Source organism: Battus philenor, unplaced genomic scaffold (genome assembly GCF_028537555.1).
Source record: "Battus philenor isolate CCGP_79_NKW_IND1 unplaced genomic scaffold, ilBatPhil1.0.hap1 SCAF_18, whole genome shotgun sequence".
Taxonomy (NCBI): Eukaryota; Metazoa; Arthropoda; class Insecta; order Lepidoptera; family Papilionidae; genus Battus; species Battus philenor.
This window is the reverse complement of record NW_027181680.1, coordinates 6,254,041-6,274,352: the sequence shown is the minus strand read 5'-3', so window position 1 is coordinate 6,274,352 and position 20,312 is coordinate 6,254,041. Positions and strand designations below refer to the sequence as shown.

At 35.3% G+C, this 20,312-nt stretch overlaps 2 protein-coding genes across 3 annotated transcripts in view; both read left to right on the top strand.

Moving 5' to 3' along the window:
* mor (SWI/SNF- related protein mor) overlaps window positions 1-13,333 on the top strand; it is a 28,665-nt gene extending 15,332 nt beyond the window's left edge. For both annotated transcript variants that reach the window (XM_068763443.1, XM_068763442.1), the window contains exons 6-21: window positions 582-725; window positions 1,492-1,616; window positions 1,690-1,796; window positions 2,405-2,520; window positions 3,882-4,063; window positions 4,671-4,812; window positions 5,243-5,363; window positions 6,167-6,303; window positions 6,414-6,603; window positions 7,088-7,242; window positions 8,334-8,451; window positions 8,885-9,028; window positions 9,776-9,997; window positions 10,668-10,770; window positions 11,624-11,764; window positions 12,202-13,333. In XM_068763443.1, the coding sequence (XP_068619544.1) occupies window positions 582-725; window positions 1,492-1,616; window positions 1,690-1,796; window positions 2,405-2,520; window positions 3,882-4,063; window positions 4,671-4,812; window positions 5,243-5,363; window positions 6,167-6,303; window positions 6,414-6,603; window positions 7,088-7,242; window positions 8,334-8,451; window positions 8,885-9,028; window positions 9,776-9,997; window positions 10,668-10,770; window positions 11,624-11,732 (2,115 nt within the window). In that variant the 3' untranslated portion in view covers window positions 11,733-11,764; window positions 12,202-13,333. The remainder of the gene's footprint in view (window positions 1-581; window positions 726-1,491; window positions 1,617-1,689; window positions 1,797-2,404; window positions 2,521-3,881; window positions 4,064-4,670; window positions 4,813-5,242; window positions 5,364-6,166; window positions 6,304-6,413; window positions 6,604-7,087; window positions 7,243-8,333; window positions 8,452-8,884; window positions 9,029-9,775; window positions 9,998-10,667; window positions 10,771-11,623; window positions 11,765-12,201) is intronic.
* Window positions 13,334-13,373: 40 nt separating this feature from the next.
* On the top strand, window positions 13,374-19,721 carry LOC137920182 (regucalcin-like). Its single transcript, XM_068763444.1, has 6 exons — window positions 13,374-13,684; window positions 14,278-14,437; window positions 16,557-16,754; window positions 17,419-17,637; window positions 18,603-18,718; window positions 19,452-19,721. The coding sequence occupies exons 1-6, from the start codon at window positions 13,598-13,600 to the stop codon at window positions 19,689-19,691; spliced, it is 1,020 nt and encodes a 339-aa protein (XP_068619545.1). The 5' UTR covers window positions 13,374-13,597; the 3' UTR covers window positions 19,692-19,721.
* Window positions 19,722-20,312: the final 591 nt, after the last annotated feature.

The following is a 20,312-nucleotide window of genomic DNA, read 5'->3' as shown; positions in this document are numbered from 1 at the left end:
TACGTTCACCCACAAGTTGGACAGACTTTGTTAAAGTCATCGGAAGATGGTGGATTGGATGTAGGTTTCATTGAACTAGTCCTATATATGAGGTAGCCTTATATACAGCTGTAGATGCTCTACGGCTGAAATTATGTAAATGAGAAAATATATAACTTTATAATAAATTGCAATAACTAGTTAATAGGTTATATTTTCGTCGGGACCAAAAGGTTCTCGACTGGCTACTAGGAGAGCGTAAACGCGGCGTTGGTAGTGTTCTATCTAGGCCAGACGTTGACATGGTTAAGGTTGCGGGAATTCGCTGAATGCGGGCAGAGCAAGACCGGCTATCGCGGCGATCTTTGAGAGGCCAATACCTTGCATTAGACGTTTATCGGTTGAAAAGAAGACGAAGGTAATGCTCCTCCTGTTATCCAGCCTCCTATCAAACCAATTGTTATTTTTTTAATTACCGGACAATACAGAAAAATATGAAAGGTTAGATATATCACTATTCTCCCTTTTAAATCTCGTCTTAAACTCATAATTATTAAATGTGATTAAACTAAAGTATGTGTTAATGTCTTGCAACATTGTAGGTTGACGTGCCGGAGAGTGTTAATTGGGAATGCACACGCGCCGAGCCGTGGCGCGTTACCGCCACGTGGGTACTCGACCTACCCCAGTACAATGAATGGATGAACGAAGAGGATTACGAAGTCGATGCTTCTGGAAAAAAGAAGGTAAAATATAGAAGTTTTTCTTTAACAAGACACACATATCTTTGTCTCGAGCGCTGTTTGCCTGCTGTTCGGTGACAATAATGAGAAAATCTAATCGTAAATTACGTGTCCTGTAAACAACATTAGCTGGAATATCGTTAAAGTTGGTATTAAATACGTTAGTTCGAATCGATACGTTAGAACCAGCCTTCATAAGCATTACCGGAATTCGTGGAGTGTTGTAAGCACTTGGTCTAAAACATTTGTGACTAAGCTTCTTTGTTTCCTTAGGAGATTATTGTCAGGCTATTATTTCATCTTATTGGGAAGCCGCCATGCACTTAGGTGAATAGTCTGTGCCGAGTGATGGACTTGGGGCGTTTAGTTCCTGTTCAAAGATATTCTGGGGAAAAGGGGTTAGTTGATCGGTTACTATGGTGGAATCATAGGAAGGGTTTCCACAGCTAAAGTTACTATTGCTATGAAAAACACTGACGAAAATTGGTTGAAGAAACTAGCAATACTTCTGTCTTTAACAAAAGGGACCCTATCTGGTGTATAACAGTATAGTGAATAAGTATCGTTAATAAGGTGTTCGTACTCTACTATTTACAACTATATTTGTTTTCATTAAAGTTATGTAATCATATCATATAGAAAAGATATTTATGAAATTGTAATTTCTTAAAAGAGATACGGTAAAGAGTACGCCCTAAAATAAATTTCAGATGTAATACATGTAACTGATTACGTCAAATAATATAACCACTAAAAAATCTTTATTTAGGTACATAAACTACGACTCTCGGTTGACGACTTGATCCCAGGATCAGAACCATCCAACAAAGGAAAGAAGAGTAAGCGAAAGCGCTCACCATCACCTCCGCCACAGAAACATGGAAAGAGAAAGAGGTAATACAAAAAATCAGATCATATTATATCTTTCGTTACTTTATTCTGAATTAATTATTTATGATTGTTTCAGTCGCTTAACGAAGCGTCGTGATAATGACGGCGAAGACGAAGAAGACAACGCTTCTAGAGATAACACGGATACAGCTCCCACTCCTGAGGCGGAACGTTCCACTGATAGTAAGATTTATACTTGTTTGACATGTAGTTCAAGCTCGTAATGAAACTAAAAACAAATATGGAAATAAAGATGTTATTAAGAAAAAAAAGTGAAAATAGATGATGTGATGTTGGTTGTGATGATGTTATGAATAAAAATAATTGTGGTTTTTCTTAAAGGTCATATAAATAGTACAAATAGTAGATATCTCCGCATACCACTCCCATATGTTGCGAAAATCTATATTCGGCGATAACCCCTTTTTGATGATGTCAACTGATTTTAATGCTGGTTTTAATTTTTTTGATGTTATGAAAAATGCGTCTATATATATATATATATATATATATATATATATATATATATATATATATATATATATATAATTTATAATATATAATATATATTTATAATATATATATATATACATATATATGTGTGTATATATACAAATGTAGATGCATTACGGAGACTGTATCTCACGTTAATAAAATGATAATGGGCAGAAGTCAGGTCACAAAACCGTCAAAATTAAACATACCTTAAAATTGGATTCATCAGAACAATCACATTAAACCATTCATCTTCTATGTAAAATGATGATGTTATTAATTATAATTAAAATTAGCACCGGCTGCGCCTGTTCCGGAGCCCGTACCCGTTCCAGAAGCGCCAACCACGCCAGCACCCGCCATGGACGTGCACGACGACTCGCAGGGCAAACACAGCGACTCCAATACACAGGTAATAAATACACCATCATGCTTTATTCTGGTCATTAATTAACAAATATACCCTTGAACATTGTCATAGAACAAACAATTCTACTAAAGATGATGACATATTTCGTAATGAACATGATCGGTGATAGAACAAAACGTGATACTTCCACATAAAATTAAATAAAATAATGTGTGGTATCAACTGTGATAATTAATACAAACTATTTTTAATAAATTAACTAAATACAAATTTAACTAGTAAAAATGGTTTAAGCACTAAATAAAAGTCATAAAAAAAATAAGAAAACCCATTATTACCTGTGATATAAGAGAAGTGAGGTGAAGGCTGAAAGGTGGTGAAAAGGAGGAAAGTAAAAATGGATGAGTATGTAAGATCATGCGAAGTATGTTAGAAGACCGAATGAATCTTCCTAAGAAGACTGAAAGGGGAGTAAAGAAATAAAATGAAAGATGTGAAATAATTAAAAATTGTAAGTCCCCTGTCCCTAAACGTGAGGCCTTCAATAACGGGGATCATTAAAAAACCTCATAATTCCATGATCTGCAACTTTTCACAAAAGGTCAAAAACAGGCAACTATTTTTCTATTTTGTAATTAATAGATAACTGCAAAAGCTTATGAAGTAAACTCTTATGTAAAAAATGGAATTATGTTCTGAACAGATTCGACAAAAATATCGTGGTTTGTACCTAACTGTTTGAAAATATGTTTTGAAAAATTATTGCGTAATAGAAATGTCATGTTTTGTTCCTATGTTATGTATTAAAATATGATAATTTTCGAAAGACTTCCAAGTTCAGATATTATTTACCACAGGAATAAGCACAATTTTAACTATACCAACCAGCTTAACAGGCGACATCATTTTATAGTCTTCTGTGTAATATTATCGCCAAATTTTTTTTCTTTCAAAAAGGCAATTATTACATCATGTTCTGCCACTCAGGTATTATTGCGATGTAAGAGTGTTAAAAGTTCAAACGAGTTATCAAACAGTCTTTAGGGCCCAATTTCATATTAGTTTTTACTATTGAGTTTTAATTGTTCAATTATAAATTATATACAATATTCAATAACATATATCAACCGTGGACACTCATGGTTGTTTTATGTGCTCAGTTTTTAGACGATTTAGTTTCCAAATTTTCTAGGAACCGGATTATATCTAAAGCTTGAGTGTGTTATGACTATTGTATCGTTTTATAACATAATTAACTCTTATTTTTCCATTTTTCGTACCACAGATCAACGATTTTAAACATTATCTTATCATTATAAGTAAAATGCATTTCTTCTAAATAGATATAAGTATCCATAGTTTTGGTTAGTTATTTAAACCATTAAAAACTTTATATCTTGCAGGAGATGCTAACTAAAGAAGAATTGGAGGACAATGTTACCGACCAAACTCATCACATAGTGGTCCCGTCGTATTCCGCCTGGTTCGATTACAATTCGATCCACACCATAGAGAAGCGCGCTCTTCCTGAATTCTTTAACGGAAAGAACAAGTCAAAGACGCCCGAAATATACCTTGCGTACAGGTCAGTAACAGTGCCTACCCCTTTCGGCAAGCTATAAAAATATTTGGTTAATTAATTGCACTTAAGACTTGAAAGTCGGAAATTCTCATGACTTTCATATTCATGAAATTTTGCTTTGAATGCAAAAAATATACTTGAGTGTCTTAATTTTCCTATAGGATCAGATTTTTAAAAGTGCATCATTATTTTTATATAAGACGGCATATAAAAATAAGATGAAATCTAGGTTAAAACTATTTGTTTTATATACATTCTTCTCCAAAGCAGGAGTGTAGTATAAGGAATATTTGTAAAAACTCTGAAGAGATACTGGATTGAGATGTAACATAAACATTTTTAACTGATATCATCTTCATCCAGTTGAGACGCCCACTTTAAGGCATAGGTCTACCCCCAACGATCACTACGTTGCCCAATCCCATGCTACTAATCATCAGCGACTTTGATTATGTCTTCGATCCACCTAAATGAAGTCCACGCCACGCCTTTCGCGAACCTTTTGCTGCTTCAGACTAGCAATTCTTCGAGCTATGTCGATGACCTTGGTCTTTTTACAATTATAATAGTTTTCGAAATATCGCCAGTATATTTAAATTTGTTATTACAGGAATTTCATGATCGACACTTACCGCCTAAACCCTACGGAGTACCTGACAAGCACAGCGTGCCGACGCAACCTGGCGGGAGACGTGTGCGCCATCATGCGCGTGCACGGCTTCCTCGAGCAGTGGGGCCTCGTCAACTATCAGGTATTTCATAGAGCACTACACAAATGCTTATTGATTATGTCTTGTAATATGCTCAACAGGCACGAAAATTTTGGTGATTGTATTCAGAGATCGGACATTTGGATGTGTAATTGTGGAGATAAGAAATTACTGGGTTAATTATACAATTAACTCAGTAATATCACAATGTAGAACCAGGACAGCATAGTCCTCTCAGTTTCAGTATATCTTATAAGATATAAAAATAATGTAATTAACATTGACATACACATTTTCTTAAATGTCAATAGAACATAGAATCCAAAGGGGTTGGAAATAATTAAAAGATGTCTACCCTGTGACTTGTTAGAATGTGCAATTTGTAAATATTGTTACTGACCGCAGGATTACCTTTAAAATTTTAAAAAATTAACCCTGGTATATTAATGTGGAATTATCTAAATTTTTACAGCTGGAGGCAGAGTCGCGACCAACTGCAATGGGTCCACCGCCAACGTCGCACTTCCACGTGCTCTCCGATACACCGTCTGGCCTCCAACCGCTGCAGTCCAGGCCCACGCAACCACGACCAAGTATGCAATATATTCATGTAATATCTTCTTGGTTATTTATTTTTTCATTTCTGATGGTCGCGCTCTTCCTGAAAAAAACCTTTGGTCGGGGATTCGACGAGTTGGTCATAGAGTCGTTGGTCTCTATGACCTGCGTTTCTGATTGTATCTGTAACTGTGAGGCCCGTCACCAGCCGCACAGAGTCCACCCCATCTTTTTGATCGGTGATCGCCCTCTTGGTCTCTTGCCCTCTCTTTTTCCTACGTCTACTAACTTATAGTAACTCTCTGGTTGCCTTCTAGCTAAGTGGCCGACGTAGCCCAGAATTCGCTTGTAACAGACGGTGGTAAACCTCCTGGTCTTTATGAGAAGTTGTTTGAGAACAGATATGTTGGTTCTCCTTGCAGTTCACGGTGTGCATAGCATCCTTCGCTATCATATTTCAAAAGCGTTATTCATATAATAAGCTTTATTTAATTGTTTAACCAAAATTGTACGTATTTTATAAATAGTTTGTTGCTAATCTTTCGATTTAAAAATCAACGTTTGTTTTTTGCACAGATACACGACATTCTCTATATTTTTAAAATTAAAGCTAGAATGTTTGCTTACTAACACGAGAAGCGAATGGATGTATAGTAAGATTTAGCCCTACTTTTTATGCAAGTAAGATGACAAATTACCTTCTTGTAGGTAGGTAAAAATCACACAAATAAATTTATTTTTGTTAACTTAATTAGTAACTCATTGAAAACGTGTCAATCATTGTTTTTTTAAATCAAATGATATTACAGAACTGACATTTTGTTTTATGTTTTGATAGCGGAGAATGCTGCAGTGCCTAAAGTGGAAGCGGGTCTGCCGAATGGCGCCGACGCCGGGGCCCCTTCGGCCGCTGCACCGATCAAACAAGAACCAAACATCGAACTTGGAAATGCTCCGGGACTCAAACTTGACCAAGTACAGTTTTTTTTTATAAAATTTACAACTTGCGATGCGTATAAAAAATTATATTTGATTTCGTAGATAAAATGTGTTGATTAAAATATTGTGTACTTATACATTTTCAGTATCGTGGTGGAGCGCGAGGCCGTGAATGGACCGAACAAGAGACGTTGCTTCTTTTGGAGGGCTTGGAGTTGCACCGCGACGACTGGAACCGCGTGGCTGCACACGTGGGCACCCGCACCCACGACGAGTGTATTCTGCACTTCCTGCGTCTGCCCATCGAGGAGCCATACTTACAGGACTCTGCCTCAGGTGAATTGTATAAGTTTTGCTAAAAATCTCAACATTATATGTTAATGGTTTTTCGATGAGCATTTTGTTTTTAAAATAAAAATGAAAAAGTAAATGAATTGAAAGGCACCAACTATTATTATTTGAAGCATTAACAAGGTTTGAAAATTAATAGTGGATATCCAGCACATGTATCAAAATATTAAATCTCATTTCGACGAAACAATGATCATCAATTGCTAAAATATGATTGTTGTGCTACCTTAATGCCGTTACAGATATCGAGACCTAAGTTTGCTATAATGTTTATACATTTCAAAAGCATGATTCAGTAATAATAGTGGTAATTAATACTTGGTTTGAAATAAATACATTGTTTGGGTGGTATGTGGCCCTGTTGAAATCACACCTTGATATACATATCGGTTTGAAAACGAATATATTATTTTATATGTTATTGTTGTAAGTTATATTGAAGTTATTATTTATTTTACAATATTGACAGGTGGTGTACTAGGCCCTCTCGCCTACCAGCCCATACCGTTTAGCAAAGTGGGTAACCCGGTGATGAGCACAGTCGCTTTCCTTGCGTCCGTTGTTGATCCCCGGATCGCGTCCAAAGCAACTAGGGCCGCTATGGATGAATTCGCTGCTATTAAGGTTTGGATTTATTTATTTTTTACGTAATTAATTTCTGTCTATAAAGCGCGACTAGAAAGTCCTTTTTAACAATATGCTGTGCAGAAGACAATTCCTCGGACATTGCGATGGCTGAAGAAATATTGAGCATCGAAAGCACCAATTAAATACAGAGATATATTTCAATGTATGTATTATAGAAGGACCGACGACATGGTCAATATTGGGGAAGTCACTAAATGCGGGTAGCGCAACACCGTTCACCTTGACGATCTTTGGGGTAGGCTATATGCTTTTCAATGGGTATCTATCGGCTGATGATGTATAAATAAATATTGATCAGATAAATTTACAAATTATATACAAATTAATAATTTGGTATAAACAGAATAATCTAAATACAAATTAAAAAATTAGAACTTACTTTTTTTTAATTTAATTGTTTTATCTTGTTTTCAAATTTTAAAACATTGTAAAAACCTGTATTACAATGCATATCTATGTAATGTATCTAAATTATCTTGTAATAAATATAACAAATTTGTGGGAATCTTCCTAGGGTTAGTAAGTATTGAAAGAAGTTTGTATATTGATCAAACTTAGCCCATATTCATACCAATTATTAAAACAACTAAAATAATATTCAACGAATGAAAACCGTAATAAGGCGAAGTATTGTAGCGGGCTCTCTTTCAGCTGACGTAGACATAGAGCGCTCTGGAGTAAGAATCTCGTGTTTGATGCGCCGTTGACAGTGACGTATTGAAGCTCTTACAAGTTCATAAAACAAAAATGGTAAAAAACCCTACTAAAGTGTGAATGATTTTTAAATGATTGTACTTACTACTCTATTAAAGATATTGTAAAAGTAACCACAAAAAAAAAAAACGTCAGAGTTTGCTATGGGCTCTTCTCAGATCAGGGCGCGTTTGGAACCCTCATAACTTTTAGCTTCTATCATATTGGGTTCCTGTGACATTTTTCTTCTGCCATGCACAAGTGGTCACTTTATGATCTTGTGTAGATAATGATATATATAAATGATATTTTTGATACCTCTACATTTGTACTAATATACAATGGGCCAAATTTGTTTAAACGTTTGCAAACAGGACGAGGTGCCCGCGGCTATGATGGAGGCTCACGTGAAGGCAGCGGGCGCTCACGGTCCGGCCGCGGCGTTGGCCGCAACTGGTATTGCCGGTACAGCTCCCGAACCCAAACCCGCAGGTACATTACCATACTATAGTATAGTACTACTGAATCCGCTATACCGCGGCCTTAATTATCATGAATTAACATGAGATTGATACTTTCGAGCACATCTTTGGATATCGTTTTGAAATATTGTAAATCTTTAAACTTATATTTAATATATTTAAGTAACTTAATTAAAAATAACCGCTCGGTAACAGCATGATTTTTTCGTCATGACGATTCACGAAGTAACGCACGACCTTTGTATATTTATCTCACGTGTTCTTTAACTCTGCTTCTTATAATTTAGAACATTAAAATATAGAGGGTATGAAACATTTTTGAATATCATTTAAAAATATACGAGATGGCAGTCACACAATTAATTAATTTATGTGTATCATTCTATGTGTGTAAAAGGTATAGTATGATGAATTGTATCGCCTAATATATAATTAATTAATAGGAGAGAAGAAAGAGGAACCTTCGGATGTGAAGGCGGAACCGATGGAAGTAGAAGAAGGCGATGTCAAGGTAAAGGATGAACCGTCCGAGGCTGCACCGACGGAAGAATCAAAGGATCGAAAAGAAACGGGGTCTCCACCACCAGGTAAACATTTACATACATTTTATGTTTTTATACATAACATAACAAGATGAACAGTTCTAGTAAAAGTAGGTAAAATGCCAAAACGACGATACGATGTCTCCCAGAATTTTTACATATAAACTTACTTACTATAACCGGTATTTGATTTATCGGAATAGAATTGTGGACTTTTATGTTGTCGTTCAGAGCTCACTAATTATTTATATAACCACGAAAACGGTTATTTACGTCATGCAAAAAGTAACTCGATGTGGGCAAGTGAAATAATAAAAGTGGTGTACAAGAAAATTTTGATGCCACCGAATCATTTTAAAACACTAATTTAGGTCGTATTCCTACTGTAAATAAAACTGAATGTACATTGGCAAAATTGTAGATCCTCTGTCACTTTTTAAGGGCTTACCCTAAGGAACACAACTTATGCAGTGTGTTCAAGCGTACGAAATTAACTAACACAGCCAAATGGATTAGCAAGTTGAAATGGCAGTAGGCAGGTTATTTAGAGCGTAGAACAGATAGTTGGGGTACTTAGTTTCTGAAGGTAAGACCACCGCCCGATAAGCGCAGCAAAAGGCATCAACCTACAGTGTTGACAAGATCTTGTTAAGGTATTCGGAAGATGCAGGTTGCCGGCTGCTTCCAACTGGTCCTATTGGGAGAAGACCTATGTCCAGCAGTAGATTTCCTGTGCCTGAGATAATAATTAATTATAATAACATAATTATTGATGGTAACGTTCTTCACCAGAGGCAGGTAGTGGCGGTGGTGGGCAAGTGGAGGCAGGTGTGGCAGCGGCAGCCTCTGCCGCGCTAGCAGCTGCTGCCGTTAAGGCGAAGCATCTCGCTGGCGTCGAAGAACGCAAGATTAAATCACTTGTGGCACTGCTCGTGGAGACGCAGATGAAGAAGCTGGAGATCAAGCTGCGACACTTCGAGGAACTAGAAGCTACCATGGAGCGGGAGAGAGAGGGTATGTACTAAAATATATATGTAATCATATGATCCTATACTAAAATAATATGCGGAACTTAGCTTGCGAAAGGACTGTGAATTTGTAATCTCGTCGTTTTTATGGAGGGTGAAGGAAAGTATCGTGTGATGAAGACTTATCTTTGGATCTAAAATAAAGAAATCTGTTATTCATTAGTTAACACTGAGCCGTGCTCTGGTTTGTGCACCGGCAGAGAAATTGAAAACGCTTAACACAATTTGTTCGGAATATTCTCACGAATTGTAATAAGTCAATTTTTATCAAAAATTGTCTGTAAAGAATGACATGATCATTTTTTGTATGAATAATAGTACAAAATCTGATATTTCAAAAGCCAATGTCTTCCCAATTACAATTTTAATCTAGGTATAAAGTAAACACATATTATATAATAGCCATAAAATCTAAGATGAATTGCTGTATTATTAAAATAAAAGCATGTAAATTAAGAAAAAATACAGTTTCCTCTGTTTTTGGTATGTGTTAGTATTATATATGTAGTATATAATTACATGTATGTGTGTGCAAGTGTGTATGACACTGTATCTTTAGTTTTTTGCTCCAGATACGGTTGTATAAATTCTAAAATAAAAACTATTATGTGGCGTTAGCGAAACCGGTCTAATTGTGTTTATAAATGCTCAAATAGGACTCGAGTATCAAAGGCAGCAGCTTATACAAGAGAGGCAGCAGTTCCACTTGGAACAATTGAAGGCCGCAGAGTTCCGTGCTCGGCATCAAGCGCATCAAAGGTAATAATGTAATGGTTTATTAAAGCCTTACATCTTAAAGTTATCCAGGCGCATCTCCAAGAATTTACGAGAAATTATGATGGTCCACGAAAATTAATTTTCTTTTGAAAGCGAATATAAAAATGTTGGCTTAACTTTACCTTTCAATGTAAAAAATTTTGATTATTCAATTTTAGAGTTATGATAGAAATGTAGCTGAAGTGTATTAACTGTATTTAGTTAGTTTTTTTTAGTTAATTAGTTAATTTTTAGTGGTCTATTTTAACAAAAAATATGGGAACCTCTGAATTAGAAATAAAATGATTGAATGAAATGAGCATTCCATTTTATTTTTCCATTCACAATTTATAAAACAAATACAAACATTTATATGGCGGGGAGAATAACATAGGTAGTATTAAAAAAGGTGTGTATGTCACCTTTGTAGACATGCTCCAGTTTTCTAGAACCTTCTGTTCGATTAATTTTTATAATTGTTTACTTAAAATTAGAGTAAGAATTAAAAATGTTGTAGATGGTAAGAAAATCGTACATCAAATACGTGTTATATACAAATTAAATGAAGAAGGGAAAATTGTAACGGTAAATATTAAAATGTATTTTTCGAAATAAATATCCATTGCTAATTTCTGCACAATATCATAATCAATGAATTGCGGACACACATGGGTATGTGTGGTTGCCACTATGGTAGATTAAAGTTGTTCTAAAAAAAATGTGAACAACAGGTCATGAGAATGGATCCGAGAAATATTGTTGGAGGAATTGCATAACAAACGTAAAAAAAATATCATACTGTTTAGTTTATATCTATGTACAACTTCAACTAGTTTATAAATATATTTTTGTCCAGACTTCAAGCAGAAAGCGGCGGAATAGTTGGAGCAGTGGTAGGCGCGGGCGAGCAGCCGCCGCCGGGGGAGGCACCCTCGCAGCCCATAGTGCCGCCTCACCATGCCTAGAATAAAAAAACTATAATTAAGACCGATTAAAGGTACTTGTTAACATCGTAGCTCGAATTACAGGAATTAATGTCGACACGTTTTAATAATTTTATGCGTTTTTAATGCTTCTTAATCATCAGCATCATTTCAACTGATGACGTCCACTAACAAAGGTCCTCATAGATATATTCGTATATGTATCCCTCATAGATTTCTAAAATGATCACCTAAAATTTAAATGATATTTCGATGTTCATATCTAGTGAATGCATAGAAAATAGCTAAGATTATTTCAATAAAATTATTCTCGTGATTTTTAGATAAAAATATTAAAATGATTAACACACGTTTTAGCAATTACAGTTCACTATACTGAGTCTAATCTTCAAAAAAAGATATTTATATGAATAATATATGATTAATATACATTTATTTTTATATTCTTGAAACTTCATGGTTAATTAATTGTTATTTTTTTAACCAACAGGAATGGTGAAAGTGAACTGAAGAAGAAAAGGTCAGGCGTTGTGATCTGTTGATATTTACGTATAAGATATACATGTGAATGTTGACTAAAAGTGAATACTATTTTCGCTGTGACGATTTATTAATAAGTTTAAGTAAAACTGTAGTTTATTTGATTTTTTATATTACATTATTGTTGGTAACATCGGTAGTGCATTTGTTATTTTAAACTATACTCAATAGGTTGCAGTGAAAATAAATTTACCTTGTATTGCAAAAAATAACTTCAACATTTATTATTGATACAAAATAATTAAGCAAAACTCCACTAATGTTATGTTATTATAAGAACTCATTGACGGTATTATGTATTTATTATATATAATACATATAATTATTATTTTTCGTATACCATAATGTCATAGGGTTTGTCATAAGACTAAGAAAACCCATAGGTTCAGGTAAATCTATGAAATTTTATTTTAAATCATAAAAAAATGAATTTATGAACGCTTAAAATCAAAAAATTTGCAGGCGTATAACAAAAATTAAAAGCTCTGTTTACGAACACGTGTTACTTTTAGATCTATAACTCAGTATTTGTATTTATGATCATTCCAACCACAGCTGGACGTAAGCGTAAATCATAGGTTTGCAATAAAACTGTTCGGAAGCCTTCCAGATCCATAACCAGGTGGACAGACGACCTGATTAAGGATGGAAAAGCGCTGTGACTGCCATCCTTTCTGCGTTCTATGTGACTTGCCCCACTGCGACTTTAACGTGCTAATGTGCTGATTCCAACAACACGTTTAATATGAATTACTATCGTTGGATTTGTAACTATTTATTTAATTACACCAAAACTATCTACATAGTAACGTGTAGGATTACATTTCATTAAACTAAAACTCCTCGTTTCTATATGGGCATTTAGTAATGTCTCCTTAAAATACTGCTGCGACAACGGGGCTTAAATTTTTATTATTAGTTTATTTAATAACTTTATTACACCATTTCACGCTTTATTTCAATAAGAGAATCGATTATCCTTAACAATTATTAGGGTCATTTAAATAAATAATTTTAATTAAGTCATTCGCTGCGCTGTACGCCGCACTGTGTAATTTAGAAACGTAGTTAAGAAGTATAAAAATAAAGAATTTTTATCAAACGACTGTTTTATTTGTCGCTGTTCTTTTTCAATTCCGCCGTTTATGTTGACACTTTGGGTATTATACCGCCGCTAATTGCTTTGTGTCGCATTTTCTGCGGACTTGACTCTTTTTACACTATTTTTTCGTTTAGCAAATGAAAACAATAGCATTTTACCAATGGAAATATGCTAAATGCAAGTACCACTACAGTGCTAAGTTTCGGCTCCAGTTTTAACGGAAGACAATTAAATTAAAATTAATATGTTGTTTATTTTATTTATTTCGTGCTTTTTAAGTGTCCGTGCAGCAAAAACTACCAATTCAAATCAATATTATAAAATTTCAATGGTAAGTATTTAATTATAAAATTGATACATTCAAATTATTTCATTCATTCATCTTTTTGACTGCCTGAAAATTATTAAAATTCATTTAATGTGTAGTTATTTTTATGTTATATAAGTACTAATTTGAAGATTGATGTTGCCAGGCCTCGTAAAGACAAATGAGGAGACGTAAAGAAAATATAATATGATTGCAAGTTATAGATATTCAACTAAATCGTGCAGAAGTGTTTAGGAGTAGAGAAATGTTGTGAATCTGCGGTTCCTGCGTGGTGCTTATGTTAGTGTGTCATATTGTACTTCAGCCCTTGCTCGAAGTACATCGTCAACAACACTTTAGCGCCGGTCGAGACCCGGTTTTCAAGCAGCCAATGAAATATGAGGGCTAAGTGGCTGTTAATGTTACATTTGCAACGAGATATAATGTCACCCTTGTACATGTCAACTTGCTAATTGTAGGTTCCTCAACCTAAAAATCGGTTCATGACTAAAGAGAAGACACGACCTTGATCAAATGAAAAAAGTTGTCGGACTCTTCCGTGATTTCTCAAAATATGTCATAATGTTGCTGTTTATAAATTATTTTACAATATCAAGGTATCATCCAACGACAACCCCAACCAGCCCGCTCTATTTCTACACGGAGAGAGCCCCGTGTGGGACGCGGAGACTCAAAATCTGTATTTTGTAGACGTGTACGCGCAGAACGTACACAAACTCGACTACAACACGGGAAAAATATCAACTAAACATATCGGTAAGTGTGTGTTGATGATGTGTGATTACGAACATCGATACTAAGAAACGTAAACTTTCAGATTATTTTTTTTTCTTTTCCAATTTAGGTCGATTACAGTGATGTGTACGTCATGAGAAGAATGTGGCAAAAGCCCATAATGCTAGATTTTAAAACAATACAACAAAAGTGGTCTATAATGTTGCTCTATAAGCCAACATAATAATATAGCCCATCGTCCTGACATTAGAAAAGCCCCCTACAAACTCGACAGTAGTTTTTAATGTATTAGGGGGACCGGAAAATAAAGTGGTTTCTGTCGACATATTTTACAGAAAAAATTGATTGATTTTTACCGTTCCGGCATTGAAAATTTTTATACTAGATGGTAAAAGGTTGTCGATAAAGAAGGTGAATATATTGTTGATTAGAAATAAAAACTTGTTAAAAATGTAGTCATGTGAATTTAACTTAAGAAAGCGGCATTACTTTCCCGTCCTCCTAATATTTAGATGTACTGTATAATCGGTAGTGCATGTTTAGAGTCCAATTCGAGGAAATAAATTATTGCCCCGAGACATAATATTTTATACAGTACCCGGTGATAAATATTGCTCATCGACCTTTGGAAAGAGACAATCGGCAAATTTCGGCTTCGTAGAGCGTTATCTCTGTCGCACGAAATACAAACAGTCCGATATCTATTAGGAGCTGTTAAAACAAGTATCATTTGCTTCTTTTGATGATTATTTTTATAGTTATACTTGTTTACGCCGATTGTCTCTTTCCAAAGGCCCATGTGTAATTTTTATCGCCGGGTACTGTAGCGGACCGCGCCTATTTTGTGTAGCCCGTACTGCCTTTTGTTGGTAAAATTTATATAAAATCCATTCTTAGTAATTTGTAATATAGCAAAAAAATTCTGGCCGAATAATTTTGCCTAGATTTAATTTAGTTTGTAAATATGAGTTTTTAATGATTGCCTTTAACCCCTCTTGCAGGTGAAATTTCGGACAAAGGCATAACACTATGAAATTTTAAGTTCTTAAGCCGTATAGTCCTTTAGATATCGTAATTATTTCAGTATATTGGAATTACTATGGTACCTTACATATGTTTTATGATATTATATTAGTAAGGTACCATAAGATATATTCTGATCTGAATCTGGACAATAAAAACATGAATTGAACGCTATCAACATAATTTACATTCGTAACGTTTGACATGTACATTTTGCGTTAAAATGCACTAATTGGAACCAACGTGGCAAATGTAAATTAATTTATTTACTGTCACACTTAATTACATGCATTTTAATATCAATTAGGAACCTGAGAAATCATAGTACCTCATGCAAGTATCGTTTTAAACACGAAATCATAAAACTAATAGCTAATTTAAAAAAAATATTCAATTAAAATGATATGCCGTGAAAACTTATAACCATGAAATCCGTGATTCGTAAAATATTTAATTGACGTGGTTGATATCTAATGTCACTCAAACGTTTATTAATAAAAAACCAATACACGGAAGCAGATATTTACCGATGCAGTTTTTTTTTAATTATGAAGGAGGCTGTAAAGACGCAAACGCAACGTAACATGCTATGAACGTCCTAGGAGCGTATTAGTCTAAAAGGTATAATTTGTAAAATAATGTGGCCATAACCACTGTCGTTGTGGTAATTTCTTTGATACATATGCAACAATTAAATTTTAAATAATCCAGACATTTGGTATAAAGGGATACGCTATTAGCTTTTAGGTCCTTTACGTCCATGCGACGGCATCCACGGCATTATTTTTTTAACTGGCAGCATATAATCACTAGAAAAGAAGTTTACACTGCTAATGACATCTATAAACTGGCAGGTTTCCCCTATGTATAAGCTCGATGGTATATATGTGTCCATTTATTGAGTAAGCATTAACCGTCTTTAGTTCAGCTCAGCCGAATCTGCTGTACCGCGCCTAGGGCAAACGCGGCGAGATGGGGTCCAGGAACAGAATGAGCGGTGTCGCTGCGAGCGTTGACAAAGTTTGGAGTGGCCGACAATCTCCTCATCTTGCCGCGCTTATCTACGCTAAATAGCGCTATGGGAATATACTATAGCGTTTAATTTCTTCATTCTTAGGTTACGGTCAAGTGAATGTTGTGTCGCTGATATCGGGGTCTAAGCGACAGCTGGTAGCGGTTCGCACCGGGCTGTACTTGCTGGACTGGACGGTGGAAGGTGACTCGGCACTGCGCTTGCTGACTGTACTAGACGACGGAATGCCGGACAATCAGATCAATGAGGGTAAATCTGACGTGGAAGGTCGCTTCTGGGTAGGTACGTTATCGTTGGTTTATTTTCCTTTGATGGTTATCAAAACGAACTTCTGGATCGTTTTACTTCCACATTCCTGATATGACTTTTTCATAATATCATGACCATCATTTCAAACGAAAGACACGGGCCTCCCCTCAAGATTTTCTATAGGATCGATTGGAAGCGTCCACCTAGCTTCAAGTTACCAAAATCTTCTTGCCAACAGTCAGGTGCACCTTCTGTACTGCACTTGCCAGTCCATGGTCTTCACTGCAGAACTTTAAGACTTTAGCAGTCATCTGTTCTTCATGACCTGCCCATTGACTATTCTACATGCCAATCCACTGATCTGTGTCGGTTACTTCAGTTCCTCTACGAACCTTCCCATCCCTGAATCGACCTCGTAGAGAAATCCCGAACATATCTTTTCATACTAATTTCCAAATGTAACTATAAATAATATATATCAGCTTTGTCAAAGCGTATATACATATACACTTAATATATTTTCTCAGCGACAACCGAATTATGTCGTCCATTACGACGGCTTTCTTGTAGGGGAGTTGAGAGGGATATATGGAGTGTGTAAAAATTATTTAAAAAAAAAAATATGTATATATATATATATATATATATATATATATATATATATAGTAAATAATGAAGTAACGATGACGTTGTTCAGGCACAAAGGGTCCGCAGTCAGGCGACGATGTGACGCTGGACAAAGCCGCGCTGTACAGCGTGGAGCAAGAGTCCCACACGCACGTGCACACGCACCTCAAGCCCGTCTCAATCTCCAACGGCATCGCTTTCGCCCTCAACAACTCCCTCATGTACTACATCGATTCGCCCAAACAGAAGATAGAGGCATTCGACTACGATTCGCAAAGAGGAGAAATCAGTAAGAGAATATTTCTTAATAATTCAAATTCATAATACCTTTATACAAGTAAGCATTTACACGCAATTTTGAACCGTCACATATTTTAACATTATGAACAGTAAGCTACAAGAGGTTCTGCTGAGAGTAGCCGATCAAAAACTCAACAGTTGCTCTTTACAAATGAAGTTTAACAATTTGATGTATACATTGTAATATCAACCATGTAAATGAGGTCAACACACCAAGTTCCACTCAATTAATGTAATAAACATACTTAGTCTTTTGAAAATTTAGTTTTTACTTAATTTTAATCAGAAAAAGATAGAGCGTCGCCTGTTTTTATATATATGCAATTGGTCTTAGTTTTATATCTGTATGTATACATGACGAGAGAGTAGAATTCTTTTTAAGTGTCTGAACTTTATGGTTCAATAAGCATAGATTAAGGTAATAATAAAGTAAAAAAATAATAATAGGTTAAAGTCGCCGGAAAATGCTAAATGCAGTCTTTCGGAAATATATGTCTAGCAGTGGACATCCTTCGGCTAAAATAATGATATTGATTATGATAAATAAGATTTGTAAGGATTCTGAAGGATTCAAAAAGTAGTGAGTGAATCCAGTGGTTTGAGGTTCAAGAACCACAAACCTTAGAGACATAAAATTGTAGATTTCTTCCTAGGGCCGGTAGGTCTAGAGGTAATAATAATACGAAGTCCGAAGTAGTGTATATTCATTCACGCTTCGCCCGTACTTATACCGACGTAAATGAACAATTTTATATATGAGGAATTCCCCTTTCATATGCGCTGCTGGTTATTACGAAATGTTGTGTAAATGTACTTAGTACGGTATTTACGAAATTCTATTATGAAAACCCAATTGAAAGAAAGTGGAGAAGACGTTCATTAAGTTTATAAAATAGACAGGTGACAGTTTTGCGAAGATATATAATTTATATGAGCTACGACGAATCTTTCCAGGTGGACGGCGAACAATTATTGATATAACCGCCTACGGATATGACGAAGCGATACCGGACGGTATGACTATCGACAACAAGGGACATTTGTGGGTGGCACTTATGTTTGGGGGAGCAGTAAGTATACCAGCATATTACCAGTCTATTTTATGTACAAGTATTATATACTAGGGGGATCGGAAAGTAATGTCGCTTTCTTAAATTCACACGACTACATTTTTAATAAGTTTTTATTTTTCATTAACAATATTTTCATCTTCGTTATCGACAACCTTTTGCCATCTAGTATACAAATTTTCAATGCCGGAGCGGTAAAAATCAATCGGTTTTTCTGTAAAATATGTCGACAGAAACCACATTACTTTCGGGTCCCCTTAATATTAAGAATATAGTGGTCACTGCACAGAAGCGTGGTTACTCACTTCGGGCCTCATAACCTCAATCATAATCGCTTAACGAGCCGTGGAGACAGCTATGCTCGCGATTTCATTAGGAATCGAATCAAGAATGAAGATATTCGTAGACATAAGTATGCGGTATAGTACAAGTTGAAATGGTTACGTGTTAACCACATATCACGCAGAACAGATTGCCGTTTAAACGTTTCAGAATAGAGTACAGCCCGGTAAGCGTAGTGTCGGGTGTCCATCTATAATTGAATAGATGACATTGTTAAGACCGCTTGGAGTTGGATGTAGATCGCTGCTAGCCGGTCCTATTTGGAAGTCTATGTGGGCGGGCTATGTCCAATGGTGGACGTGGCCTATTGCTCGCGTCTTTCTGATTACGGGAATGTAGTACTTCTTTATAGAAAATTACAAGACGAGAATCCTTTCCTTTATGTTTTTAGGTACTACACATTGATCCGGATAAGCGAGAAGTAGTGTACGGATACAAATTGCCCGTATCGAGGACAACGTCGGTTTGCTGGGGCGGACCTAAGATGGACGAGTTATTCGTCACCACCGGTCGCAATCCTGCGTCCACGAAGCAGGAGCCGCTGGCCGGCGCCTTGTTCACCATCCGAGCCACCGGCAGTAAAGGTGTACCCACACCAATGTTCCGATTTGACAATGCCGACGTGTACTAAGAAACTGTGACTATTGGTGTCGTTTTGAAAAATTTTATGTGTACCGTTTATAATCATTAATAAAAAAGAAAATCTTTAAAAAAATAAATACATTAAATTTTTCTTTTATTCAAGCCTATATTTTCCAGACAAAATTAATACTAGAAATCCTCAACTGTTAATCATAAAGAGCTAAGGATTTGTTTACAAGCATCCGTCGTTCGCAAGGTGCGAATTACATGCTATTTACAATCTTTTTGTATATCTCGTACCCTTTTAATTCACTTTTGTGATTTTTCATTGACACAAGAATACGTAAAATTTAGTTTAGTCAGTCTATGCTTTTGAATTTTCTACGAAGTTATTTACGGAATTTTTTGTCAAAGCAATAACCGATGATTTAAAAAAAATCATAAAATTTTACATATTGTTCTCTTAGACTTAAAATGAAATGAGAGTGAGATTGAAAACGTGCTATCAATATATAAATAATATGTAGGCATGGAATCTGAAATATAGTTTTAAAAAGTTATGACACAGAGGATAATACAGCTTTTTAATATTTCAAAAATGTGTTAATATTCCAGTCTTTAATTTCTTATATCGAACTGACGCCAAAATTTAGCACTTTCTACTATTTTC